This window comes from Myotis davidii, unplaced genomic scaffold (assembly GCF_000327345.1).
Source record: "Myotis davidii unplaced genomic scaffold, ASM32734v1 scaffold1, whole genome shotgun sequence".
Classification (NCBI taxonomy): domain Eukaryota; kingdom Metazoa; phylum Chordata; class Mammalia; order Chiroptera; family Vespertilionidae; genus Myotis; species Myotis davidii.
In genome coordinates this window covers 9,203,379-9,217,631 of record NW_006294681.1, presented here as the reverse complement: position 1 = coordinate 9,217,631, position 14,253 = coordinate 9,203,379, and the positions used below count along the sequence as shown (strand labels likewise).

Sequence of the window (14,253 nt, the reverse complement as noted above, 5' to 3'; positions counted from 1 at the left end):
TCTCACAGTCCAGGAGCCCTCCTCTCTCCTTATCACTCACTTGCTCGCTGCTCCTTAGCACTTGGCTTACTGCTCGGGCATCCTTAGTGAGAAGTAGGAGAGGCTCCCGCCACCACCGCTGCACTCACCAGCCGTAAGCCAGTTTCTAGCTGAGCGGCGCTCCCCCTGTGGGAGTGCACTGACCACCAGAGGGCAGCTCCTGCATTGAGCATCTGTCTCCTGGTGGTCAGTGCACATCATAGTGACCAGTTGTTCCACTGTTCAGTCAATATGCATACTACCCTTTTATTATATAGGATTTTTTTTAAGCCAAAACCAAAACTGGCTCTCCTGGGTCTATGCAATGATTTGTCTTTCTTTTAACAATCTGCATTCACTGGACTGTTTGAGAGTGTGTGCAGGAAGAGGGGTAGAAGGGGGAAAAAAATCAAGTATTTTACATTCATTAGAATTAAACATAGGGCTTAGTAGTTAATCAGATACAATCCTCATGATAAACTTGATTCTCGTTTTACAGGTGTGTAAAATATACTCAGAGAATGTGTAACTTGCCCAGTCACATCACTAATAAATTATAAAGGTGGGAGTTAAAACTATTGTTATTGCACTAAATAGAAAACGTAGGAATTATTTTTTAAAAAATTATTTATGTATATCTCAAGCTATTACAAAGCATATTATTGCCCAGGAAGTCTAAGATCATGTATTTCTTGTCTATTTTAAAATTTTATATAAATTAATCATGTTGTAATCACAGTATTAATGTACATCTAGGAGCAGAATTGCTGGGCCATAGATTATGCATGTATGTGGCATGGGTATGCCTAATTGTTCTATCCTTTCTTGAAAGTGGAACAGAATAGTCTCCAACTAATATTGTTGAATTGTCTATTGCTTGAATTCTGTGAATTTAGCTTTATTTGTTTTGGACCTTTTTGTTAGGCATGTACATTTGGTATATATATATATATATATATATATTAGGTATAAGTGTTTATAATTTTTAAATTTCTTGATAGATTGAACCTTTTTATCATCATGAAATGTCCCTCTTTTCTGCAGTGCTGCCTTTGTCACAAGTAAATGCCCGTGTGTCAGAGTGAGTTTCAGGACTTTCAATTCTGCTACATTGGTACCTATGCCTATATCAATGCTACTTAAGTTTCTTAATAGAATATAGCTTTATACTCTGTCTTTAGATGTTTTTGTTGTTATTATCTATATATATAAAACATAGAAGTGCTTGTGACAGATTATCATCTTACATTTTTTCACTTGTATTGTTCTGAACTTCAGTTTACAAATCTAAAAATAACGTCTCCTTCCCAAATTTAACATATGTGAACTCCTAGCTTAGTTCTTGGCACATCAATAAGCAGTAAATAAAAGTTATTAATAGAGAGTTCAATCACTCATAAATAAAAGTGGGTTTGTTTTTTTGGCATTAAATTTTAGAGCTGAAAGATATTAGGTCTGATCAAATAATTGAATCAACACTCCCTCCCCTGGGAATTGACCTTTACACCACTTCACAACCGACCCTTTGCTTAGACCACATTTCATTTGCTAAGACCATTATCTTTTCCCTCAGCACCCGCCCAGAGAATTCACCAGAAAAAGCCTGCCCAGAGTCCTTAAAAACCTCTGACTCCCCGTCCCTGGGTGCTGGCACCATTTTGGAGCTCAGCCCATCTGGGTTTCCAGAATAAATTTATAATCTCCTCACTACTTTGGCCACCTGAGCTCCTTCATTAGCGACCCTAATAAAATGTACATTAAAGTCCCCAATAAATATAAAAAGTTTCAGCCCAACTTATCAGATGAAGAATTACCGTTTGGGGAAGTGAAGTGACTCAAAGTGATTCAAAATGACTCAGCTCCCCGGGTGCAGAGCTGAGACTAGAACTTATCTCCTGGTTTCTCCTCCCTTTCTCTGTGCTTAACTTTACCCTTGTGGAAATGCTCACTGGGGAGGGAGGAAGGAAGGAGAAGATCCCTGGAGAAAAACTTCCTAGGGAATCAATCCACTTTTGCTGTGGATCAGCCAAGCTTTATAGGCAAGCAAAGGGGGTGCCTCACATTGAACCTGCTAGCGCCCATGCTGTGTTGATTGTCTGATGGCAACATTCTCACCCACCTACAGAAGACAGATGGTGTGTTGCATCTTCTGCTTTCCTGTTTCTGTTGTGAAGCAAAGATTGCACAACAGAAAAGGAATGTGAGTGAAATTGGAAATGCCAGTTAACTGCACAGATTACCAGGTGATGTAATCACCATGACAAATGGCGTGGTTTGGGACTTGCTGGCTGAATTATAGGCTACATTGTTACCAAGGGTGATTATGCATCCTACTTTCATGTTTTGTCTTTCTTTCTGGCATCTTTAAAATCTTCATTTAGGAGTCATTAATCTTCACCTCAGTTTAGCAGGAGATTGGGGCTGCCTACAGAGAGAGGGACCTTCCTCCTTTGCATGCATGTTATAAAGAAGCATGGTTCTTTGGACTCTGATTGAGGCTAATAAAATGCCATATACCCCTGCCAGGGCTGGCCCAGATATAAAGATTGGCTCAACTTATACTTCAAAGAGTAAGAATGCCCCCTTACTACTCCTGATCATGTTCTTCTATGCTAATGATGATGATGGTGGTGGTGACAATGATGAGCAAGTGAACAATTTTTCCATTTTCAAGGATGGCAGAAGGAAAATCAGATGCCACATTTAAAAAAAGAAAGAAAGAAATTCAGCGTGTGAGAGGTGCTTCAATACCAGGGTGGGGTGTTCATTCATGTGGTGTCAGTGCCAATTGAAAGGGAGATGATTATCTATTACTTGGAGGAAGGGTAGCCTAGGGCTTAAGTATAGGACTTTTTAGTAAAAAATCCTGCCTCCACTATTTACTAGCTCCAGTTACTTCTCTGAACCTGGACCTGTGACTGTGAAATGGGAATAATAATAATAAAATAATAATAATAGTACTTGCCTCATGGGGTAGGTTGGGAATTTCCAATGAGATTACAAGTGTAAAGATCTTTGGGAAAACATTCTGTGTTCCTATTACCTATTTGGCAAATTGTAACCTCAGAAGTTGTCTGGCTATTCACCTTAAACTTACACAATGTTATATGTCAATAAAGCTGGGGGAAAAGAAAGTTACATAATGACCCCCCCCCCCAAAAAAAAAACACACAAAAAAAACAAAACAAAATAAGTGTGCTCGGTGTATGGACCGAATGAATGGCTAGGTTTTCACAGGCATGGTTAACAGGAGAAATAACAAATCATTCATAAAAGACAGTGCTTTGTTTCATATCAGATTATGAAAACCAGGATTTATGATTTGGAGGCAGGTTTAAAGAAATGGGGACAATCAAAATATAACATTTTTCGTTCCAACTTTAAGCTTTCAAATATGTCTTAATATACTCATGACTTTCATTGCTCTGGTTCACCTTCCACCTTCTTTTTTTTATATTTTATTGATTTTTTACAGAGAGGAAGGGAGAGAGATAGAGAGAGTCAGACACATCGATGAGAGAGAAACATCGATGAGCTGCCTCCTGCACACCCCCCACTGGGGATGTGCCCGCAACCAAGGCACATGCCCTTGACCAGAATCGAACCCAGGACCCCTCAGTCTGCAGGCCGACACTCTATCCACTGAGCCAAACCGGTTAGGGCCCACCTTCTTTTATTTTTGATATTTTGGCTATCGAAAGCTTCTACCCTCATTCACAGCAGGCCTGTACATGGTATGTATTTGCCACATCAACAATTGAAAGATGGCAGCTGACATATGACTTTAAGAGCACATGTGCTCAGCCTGGCCGGCCGGTTTGGCTTAGTTGATTGAGCATTGTCCCTTGCACCAGGAGGTCGCTGGTTTGATTCCAGTTCAGGGCACATGCCTGGGTTGGGTTGTGGGCTAGAACCCCAGTAGGGGGCATGCAGAAAACAGCTGTCTCATCATTGTTTCTCTCTCCTTCTCCCTTCCTCTCTCTGAAATCAATAAAAACACATTTTAAAATAAGTACATGTGCTCTACCATGGCAGCAGTTTTGGTTGGTGTTGTTATTGAGTTTTGAGCAACTTGGATATTATCTCTGATCATAGTGCTAAAGATCAGCACTTTATACATTGTTATTAATAATTTTGAAGTCTAGAAGATAGCAAAATTTGGCTCTAAAAATAGTAGACTTCAGGCAAGTAATAATTATAATAAAAACTGAAATGCCAGTCTCCCTCTTATATACTTAAGGCTGTTAATGTTCATGGTCATAGAATGTATTATTATATTACAGGTGTGGGATGAGCATTTAAAATAACTTTTGGTAGAAAAAATTCTAGTGTATACTTTATAGCACTGCTTCTCAACATACTGCTTTATTAAAATCACCTCATATATTCAACAAAAATGCAGATTCTTGGGACCCACCCTCATAGAGTCTGGTTTGGTAGGTCTTGGGTGAGATGAGAATTCACATATTCAGTAAGCCCCCAAAAGTGACTCATATTTGCACTACAGTTTGAGGGCCGTTTTATATTTGGCTGCACTTTTCACTTTAGCAACTGAACAATGAAAATAGTTCAGATAATGTTGACTGGAACTTTATTTTTGAGTGCTATATATATATATATTTTTTCCTCCATCACCATCTCCCCACCCCCACCCCCATACCCTCTTCCATCTCCACCCCTTTTCCCATCTAATTGGAACTTCTAACATGCAACTGCTCCCCCACCCCAAAGCTTCCTCATTAATTGGTGCATTTCCTGTCATAAGTAGCATTCAAATAAGATAGGCTGGCTGGTTGGTATGGATTTGAAGAAGAGTTCTACTTTTAATGGGAGCTTGATAGGATGGTCTCTAGAATGCATCCAAATGTTCTGTTGGATTAAGAATGTATTAATTTGCACTTGACATCTTGGTCTGCTTTCTGCATCTTTTATTAGATAGGCTTCTACACCCTGCTAACCAGGACTCAGCTCTTCCTGATTATTTTCTGTGTCTGTATCTGTGTCTTTCTTCTTCTTACGACTCTTTCTGTCTCTGAAACTCTCTCTCTCTTGGTCTGTGTCTTGTTAAATGTTTTATTATTTTTATGGGAAGCCTGAAGCAAGAGAGAGAGAGAGAGAGAGAGAGAGAGAGAGAGAGAGAGAGAGAGAGAGAGAGAGAGAGAGCCATTTCAGGGAAGTGTCTTGGCGAAGACAGATTTCCATGGCAGTGAGAAGACACTTGTGCAATCATAGGTGTAGTGTTTCTCCCTAACCTCACTCCCACTTTGGATGAAACAACTGAATAATTGTGATCTGTCTCCAAACATACGAAAACCAGTGTGTAATTGCACAATCCCATGGGCACTCAATCCATCCGGAGGGTTGTCTGACATCTGCCAGGACTGGTGCAGGGAAGGAATTAGAGGCAAGATTATTTGGTTGGTTTGGCTCCTTATCAGGCGGAAGGCTGGAGTTCAGCCTAGGTACTTATCCCAACTGATCACACCCTGAAATGTACTGAGTCCTGCCTCCCTGTTCCTGTCAATGCTTTCCCCACCTACTGTGGTCAGAGACCTCACTCACCTATGCCTTAAGGAAGGTTCTGTTCTTCCTTTTCATTAAAGATGATGTCCTCTGTGTACCTTCTTTATGAATTTAAGGGACTACATTTTTTTGTAGATTGAGTTTAGAGAATGTACATGAGCTCATGATTGATCTCTTGTCTATGAACTGGGGCAATGAGAATTGCAATCAAATATTAGAAAGCAGGAAAAAAGCATCTTTATCTCACTTGAATTTTCATTACCGCCTATGGGTGGCATTTAAGTCTCCTGAGCCCAGGTAAGGGGTGATATGTACCTAAGGTAGGTAGGTCTACTCAGAGGTCATCACGGTTCCTGTTTGTTTCCACATATTTGCTTGTTAATATAGAAGAAAAATGATTTTTTTCCCCTAGGCTGTGCACTCCCTGTAGTTACTTGTAATGTGTGTTTATTTGCAGAACATAGTGTACCGCGGAGGCCAAATCAAAGTCCATTATAACTGAATATGTTACATAGTCCTACCTGTATTTCTTGATCATTTTGCACATCTTTAGTAACAGAACATTGGAACTGTTGGAACCACGGCAGCTGTTAAGACCACTTAGGGAGAGATGACATCTTTCCTAACAGCCTGGCTCTAAAAATACTACCTTGAAAATAAGCATGATAAAATGGCTCCTTTTTTCCTTTTTTTTTTCCTCATTCAAGGAAACAATTTGAAATAAATGTTTAAGTTTACATATGGTTGAGGGATTTTTAAGTGACACAAAAAGCAACCCAGTAAGTGAAGGTATAAGTTATAAGAATTAAAAAACCCTTCGTGTTCAATCCTAATTGTGCCTTTTTTTTCTTATTACATTTATTCATTCAGTTCATTCAACAGGAATATTTATTAGTTTTCCTATGGCTGCGGTAACAAATGAACACTAAGTTGTTGACTTAACCCAAATGTATGACCTTGTAGTTCTGGGGTAGGAAGTCTAAGACAAAGGTGTCCGTAAGTGGTCTGCATTCCTTCTGAAGGTTCTGAGGGGAGAATCCATTTCCTTGCTCTTTTCAGTTTCCAGAGGCACCTTCCTTGTGTCACTCCAGCCGTTTGCTTCTGTCATCACCTCTCCTACTTCTGCCTTTGACTTTCTTGCCTGTGATGACACAGGACCCACCTGAATAACCCAGGGTAACTTCCTTCTGTTAAAAACTCAGCTGAGTAGCAACCCAAATACCATCTGCAACCTTAATTCCCCATTGCCATGTAAGGTAACATATGTACAGGTTCTGGGGATTAGGACATGGACATCGTTGGGGGTGGGGTATTGTTTAGCCTACTGTAAGTACCTACCATGTGTCAGTTGATTCTGTTTTGCTCTTATCACTGACAGCTGGCGATCTATGTTCTCTCCATTGTTCTATTTGAGTGACATAACCAAATTGCTCATATCGAATATCTCCAGACGCACAACAGATACACCATCTGTTCATGCATGTCAGCTAACGAAAGGTACACAGTACCTGATGCCATCACCAAGTTCAGGAGAAGTCGTTCTATTTGAAGCAGTGGCTGTGGATCAGTATGAAGCTCTCTGTGATGTATCCACAGTGGCCTCTCAATATTGAATGATGCCCTTTTACTTTCTTATTGTAATTCTCTCTCCTATTACAGGTTAAGTAACACTGACTTAATATAAAAGTTGACCTTTGTTGGCCTCATAAGGATGGGGAATAGGGAAATTTGTGGAATTTATTACTTCAACTGGTACACCTTTTCAAGTCAAAGGAGGCACAACTAATAACTATGCAGGAACAATAGGTATAAAACAATAGGACTGTCTTGGGAACACTAGGCCATGGGTCTCCCTATGCATTGGGTCCAAATGAATAATAACAGCCATAAATACTGTGATGATGATAATGTATTGAATATTTCATAGGTTCAAGCACTGCGGTATTATTGTTATTATTATTAATCATCCCTGCTTTAGAGTTGAGGAAAATAAAGCTCAGAAATGTAAATACCCATAGCTTAAGCTAATGATTGCTGTGTTGGGATTTAAATCCAGTTTTGTAAAACGCTACAACAAATGCTTTTTCCATTATGTTGCCTTCCAGAAAAAGTGTAGCTTCTTAGAAATGATTGAATTGCAGTTGTCAGCTGGGTGTGGTTGGCATTTTAAGAATGATGTCGCCCAGCTGGTGTGGCTCAGTGATTGAGCTTCAACCTGTGAACCAGGAGGTCACCATTCGATTCTCAGTCAGGGCACATGCCTGGGTTTCGGGCTTGATCCCCAATGTGGGGCATACAGGATGCAGCCGATCAATGATTCTCTCGCATCATTGATGTATCTCTCTCTCTCTCTCCCTCTCCTTTCCTCTCTGAAATTGATGAAATAAAAATAAAAGAATGTCGTGATCTGGGAGAGCTATACAATGTCTTTGTTAGAGGTCTGTGAAAACCAGGAGCCATGATAGATGCTTTTTCTTGATCTTGCCTTCAGGTCTGTCAGTTTGTCGTCTCTGTCAATGGGCTCAACGTGCTGCATGTGGACTACCGGACTGTGAGCAATCTGATTCTGACGGGCCCACGGACCATTGTCATGGAAGTCATGGAGGAGTTAGAGTGCTGAGCGGGTGGCCTTCCTGGCACTTCGAGTGGCTGTGGATGAGCAAAGCCAAAACAACACAACGCAATGCAGTGACAAGACTTCCATGCACATGGATGGCTCTGGACATACAAACCTTTTCTTCGTATAGACACACCTTGATTTGAGTTTCATACACCATTTTGAATGTGGAAGAACCGGGTAATACATCTTAAAAACAGCAACTTACGTCAGTGTAGAAAATATTTGGGACAGAATTTCCTTAATGGATAGAATTGCTTTACTTGATTTCTGTTGGTAGTTCTCATTCACTGTTTCTTATTTTAATTTGCAGAAAGTTGTTGAAATGTTTCTCTAGCCAAAACAGCAACTCGCTAAAATCTCCTTCGTAGGAGTCAATAGAGGATTTTTTACAGGCTTTCAACTGTATTCTCACCAAAATGAACATGGAACTGTTTATTAGAGAACCTAGATTCCACTGAGCCCCAAATTAAAGCAACAGTTAAAGAAATAGTACCTGTTAATTAGCATTTTGGAGGAGGATCTAAAGCTTTCAAGAGCTTACAGCCATAAAAAAAAAAAAAATGGCTTTTTTTTCTGAATTCCTGCCTTTAGTGTCAACTTTAACTCAACAAATGTTTTCAACTACAGCATTAGTTAAAAAGCAAAAACTCTGTGATGATATGGGTGTCGTAGATAGGGAGATACTACTTAAACTTGTTTGCTCCATTTTCTCTGTCTGAACCAAAATCATTTGTTCTATCAGCTATAACAGCTTTCTGGAATCAATGCTGAATGTGTTGAATGTCAAAACAGAGACATTTGTATATGCACATATACTTCAGAATCAAGCCTCTGACAAGATTTCACTTTGAGGGTGTCCCTTTTGTAAGTGAAGTGTTCTAGAACTTGGCCCATATGTGACAAAACTTGAAACTAAATTGCCTTACTGGCCTGAATCTTTACTAGCTTTCTAGTATAACATGACATGCTATTTATTTGGCGGGAATATTTTTCACCAAAAGCAAGTCTTGTGTTGTAACTTTTCAGCTCGCTTGTATATATGCATGTTTCTTTTTTTTGGTGTAGAAAAGAATGTATTTTGGGGCTCGGTGTATAGAGGAAATTCCTCAAAGTGCCAAATTAAGGAGCCAGGGAATGCTGAATTCTTCTTCATTTCATATAATGCATTCTGAACAATGAGGTTACTTTCTTATTCTGTATTAACAAAATAAAATATGAATGATGTACCTCAGCCATTATTTTGTGATAGGGTATCATCATGTATTGGTACTGGTAGAATCGACATACCATGTTAAAGATGCTACATGTATATGTTTCTGGCAGTCCAACTTTCCTGATCTGTAGTTTTAGAGAATAGGATTTAGAAGTAAGACAGAATGGCTAACATTAATGCTGCCGATCTACATTTGGGAACTATTGTCATCTCCATGCATATGATCATATGTGCGTTTATACTGTATGCCAATCCTTGTGCTATCGCTCTTAACAAATATAATCTCTTTTCATCCTCATCACAACCCTGCCAGATAGATATTAATCATCCTCACTTTGTGGTTGTGGAAACTAAGTATGAGCAAGTTTAAAAATGGTCTCTAAGCTCACCCAGCTGCAAAAACTGCTAAGTGATAGTAGCCCGGATTCAACAACAGGTTTATTCAATGTTAAAGCCCATGTCACCACCCCCAGCCTTTCTCCCTGTAGGGACCTTCTGTTGAAGGCTTACTCTGTTCCAGGTGCAGTGCTAAAATTATACATTGCTAATTCTTACTGGACTGTGAGGTCAATGTCATTATCCCCATTTTACAACTGAGGAAACTGACTCATAAGAGGTTCATCTTATGCCCAAGGCCACACCACTAGTAAGTAGGAGGCCTTACCATTCGGCTTTAAAAAATGTTTATAACATCGTTAAAGGATGAGTCTTAAATACTTTCTGTCCCTAGGTATTCATTAAGTGACAGGAGAAGGACCGCCTTTTGGAAACTGGCATCTTTTTCTTGTCTGCTTACTTGTACACGTCCTAATGCCCCTCGTGTTGGCCCAGGCATAGTATCACTTCCCTTTGGCCAATCTAAGCACCAGAGAAGGAAGTGTCTGGCTTTATTCACTCCACACCTGTGAAATTTATTTGATTTGGAGTGTCATTGATGTCCTTGGCCATATGAATACCAATGGGAAGGAAACAAGGAAGGAAGGGAGGGAGTGAGGAGGGAAGGAACTGTTTTCTCTTTTGGCTCTCATCACTCCCAGTTTAAAGGCCAAATGCTAGAGAAGTCTACTTAAGGCCAAGATGGCTTTACCCTAGCCTCCCTCCAGTCCACCTGTGACATCCGCACACTATAATTAAAGCGAATGCTCCCTCCAGCCTTTGCACCTGCAATTTCTCTTCCCTGGAATATCCTTCTTTGCCTGAAAAACTCCTCTCTCATTGACTATCCTTAGCTATTGTCTCCTCTGAGAAACCTTTGCCAGCTCCTTAGACCTGGGATTAACGCCCCTTCTCTAAATTCCCATGGACCCTCGCGCATCAAACTCCTGTAATTCCAGCATTTACTTTGAAACTGTCCCATTATGCGTCTGCCTCACTAACTACACCCTCAGCTTCTGCAGAAAAGGCACTGTGTCTTGTTACCCAGGTAATCCCTTCACCTAGCCCAGTCCTGACACAGAGCAGTGTGTCCATTGCTATCCATGTTATCCAACGAACCACCCCCAAACACGCCTTATAGCACTATGTATTTGCTCATGATCTATGGGTTAGCATTTTGGGCAGAGCTCTGCTGGCATGGCCCAGCCACTGCTCCATGTGGTACCGGTTGGGTTTACACAAACATTTGTAGTCAGTGAAGAGTTGATGTGGGGGGGCGGGGGTGCTGATCTTGGAAGATCATGCATATGTCTCGCAGTTGGCTGGGGTGCCTCAGTTTCTCTCCATGTGTCCTTTCCCCACATGAGATCAAAGCAGGTGAGAATGGAAACTGCCTGACCTTTAGTGGACTTGACTGGAAATCACACAGCATAGCATTTGGTTATTCAAAGCAAGTCACAAAGCTAGCCCAGAATCAAGAGGTAGGGAAACAACCTCTACCTTTTGCTGGAGGAGCTGCAAAGAATTGGTGGCCATTTTTTCTCCACCAAGAGTAGGTACTTATTCATTATTTTTTGAATAAAGGACCAAGAAATTGCCTAGTCATTGAAAGACTTCAGCTATCCAGATGCAACTTACTGACCAACCTCTGGGTAGAAGTATAACATTAAGTTGTAAATGAAGCTCAGTGCCTAATGAAAACTTCAAAGCCAGAAAATGCTGACATGGTAGTGCTATATGGAGCCATGAAGAGCACAGTTTAGTCTTCCTATCCCGTTGATGAGGAAGTAAGTGTGGCATCATCAGGTGGCATGTCCAAAGTCAAGAGGCTTGTTGGGTACAGTGCCTGGGCCAAATACTGGTCTCCTCCCCCTCCTCCCCCGCAATCCTATGTCCTTTCTAGTCTAGTGTTCTGCAGTGTAGGCTTTTAGCTTTGAGGTACTTATAAAATACAAATGGTGCCATGTATCTGTGAAGGTGAGGGGTCTACATTTTAGTTGACTCATGTTGTTAAATCCTATCATTAAAAAAATAAGTATTTTGTGTGATGTGTTGACGGTAGAACTGCTTTAACATTTAGAAACTCCATCCTTAAATGTAACACCAAGGATTATTCTCAATTAACAGTGAGCAGTATTTCTAAGAACTTTTATTTTAGCGTATGCATGTGTGTGTGTGTGTGTGTGTGTGTGTGTGTGTGTGTGTGTAGCAGTGTATTGCGTGTGAGGTTTTACTCATTGAGAATCCCTGAAATGGCTTTCTTCATTCCCAGAGAAAACACTTTTGATATGTTTGTTAATTCTGTTGTAGAGAGAAAATTGCGGTTGCCTCTTGGATTGATTCTATTTTCTGATGTTTTATCATTAACCTCTGTTAAATAATTATATAAATTGATCAGGGGACTAGTTGAGAAATGATGGGTAACATGAAGACGATACCCATGTCTGAGTAGATTAGGTGTGATCAACTTCACACCATCTTAAAGGAGAATGTGTTGGAGTGGTAGCAATGAATAATTTAAAAATCATTGCTTTCAGTTCAAAGTGAAATCCCACATTTTCAGATACTCATTCCTTTCAAATATGCTGTGAAAATAATCTACTTTCAAGGCCTATTTTAAACTGGTGATGTTAACTGTTCTCTCCTGTTGAATATTAATCCCATTTCATTTTGTTCATAAATGATCAGAATAACTCTTTTCAGTTTTGCTGATTGGTTAGAGTCTATTGATATCATTGACCGTGGTTTTACTCATTTAAGACAGAATTTAAGGAATAATATGTTTTTCCTCAGTTCAATAGCAACAGGACAAATCTGCAGTGTACCAAAATGAAGATCATCATCAAAGTTAGCTTATGATATTGTCAAATGCATTAATATATGTACTTAATATATATGCTTATTTTTAAATTAGACTGAAATTTATGTTCTCCCTTTATTGAAAATTACAGTATAACACTTAAAATTATAAGGTAAAAATAGCTAGTATAGCATGAAATAAATGTTAATTTTTAAAAACAGTGACTTTAGGGTTTCACTTTTCCTGTCTTTTAGAACAAATTAGCTATTTTTTATTCTAAGAAAGGGTTGCATTATAACGCTGACAACACATGGGACTCGTCTCCAATTCTCTAATGTAGCCAAAAGTGCCATTCGTAAAACTACTTAGTGATGGATATTTTCTGAAGCTTTTTTGCTTGAGGAAAAAAATGCATTAAAAAGCTTTTTCTGTACTGTATTTGAGTTGAAATCATTTTGTCCCTACACATCCTAGTATTGATGAGTGTCATGAAATAGTCTATAAGGGAAATGCTATATGATTTTTTGCTACTCTGAGAAAATGTCAGTATTTTTACTTTCAGTGAATTAGAAAATCAGTCACATAATTCATTATGTATAGGGGCAGGATAAAGTGTGGGGTGAGTGTTTTCTTGGACTACATGTAATATTAACCAAAAGAACTTCACATCTTTCTCATATTTATTCACTTATTTGTTCATTCATGAAACCTCACTGAGGATTTGTGTTTTGCAGAACACTGCACACAGACCCTGGGAATACAAAACTGAGTGGACATGACCCTGGGTCCAGCTTATCTTGTAAGAATCACCTTTGGGTCTACCTCTGCGCAGAGGGAGGAATATGAAATAATGGTGTTGAAGCAGGTGGTTTAATGTCAGACACAGAACACTGGCAACTTACATTTAACTGTATTCTCCTTTCCAATCTTCCCCCACTTTCCCTTACTCAAGGTGGCCACAGGGGTGAATGTTGAGTTTGCTATTCTCTTCTTCTTTTTGTTCTTAATACTTGTTTAGGGCTTTTTAAATAAACATTCTTAAAAGAGCATCAATTTTTAGATAATGTCCTGGGACTTGCTTGTTTTAATTCAGGATTCTATTACTAAAATTCTTCTAGGTTTTTGTGTATAGTTGTAATTAATTCATTTTTCAAGGCTTCAAAAATTTATAGAACACACATTACTTGTCTTTTTTTTCCTTGTAATTAGACATTTGAGTTATTTCCATTGTTGTTGTTGACATAAATGGGGTTACTATGAACAATCTGCACCATCTCCTGGGAACAAGTGGAGGAATTTCTCATAGGAATCCACTTGGGAGAGAAACTGCTGAGTCATGGGAAATGTGAATGCTAACTTTACAAGGTCACAACGAACTAGTTTCCAAAGTGGTTGAACCTACTCTCATCCAATATATAAAAGTGATATTTGTTATCAGTATCTTTTCCAACACATTCTGAGATGTCTTAATTTTTGTCAAATAAATGCCTATTTGGTCAATAACACTGAGAGTCCTAATTTGCTGCAAAGCTCATAAAGCTTAAAGCACAAAAAATGTAAGAAGTAATTTTTCACCCAAACTTACTTTCTGAAACTGTCCTACAACAACTTTGTGATTGAGGAAAGGATTCTTGGAAGTCAGTATAACATATTCAAGAACATCCAAAAATAATTTACTAAGCACCTGCTATGGGCCTGTCACAG

At 39.3% G+C, this 14,253-nt stretch overlaps 1 protein-coding gene across 1 annotated transcript in view; it reads left to right on the top strand.

Moving 5' to 3' along the window:
• Positions 1-14,052, top strand: part of DEPTOR (DEP domain containing MTOR-interacting protein) — a 161,258-nt gene extending 147,206 nt beyond the window's left edge. The window contains exon 9 of the mRNA XM_006769091.2: positions 8,033-14,052. Within this exon, the coding sequence (XP_006769154.1) occupies positions 8,033-8,161 (129 nt within the window). The 3' untranslated portion in view covers positions 8,162-14,052. The remainder of the gene's footprint in view (positions 1-8,032) is intronic.
• Positions 14,053-14,253: the final 201 nt, after the last annotated feature.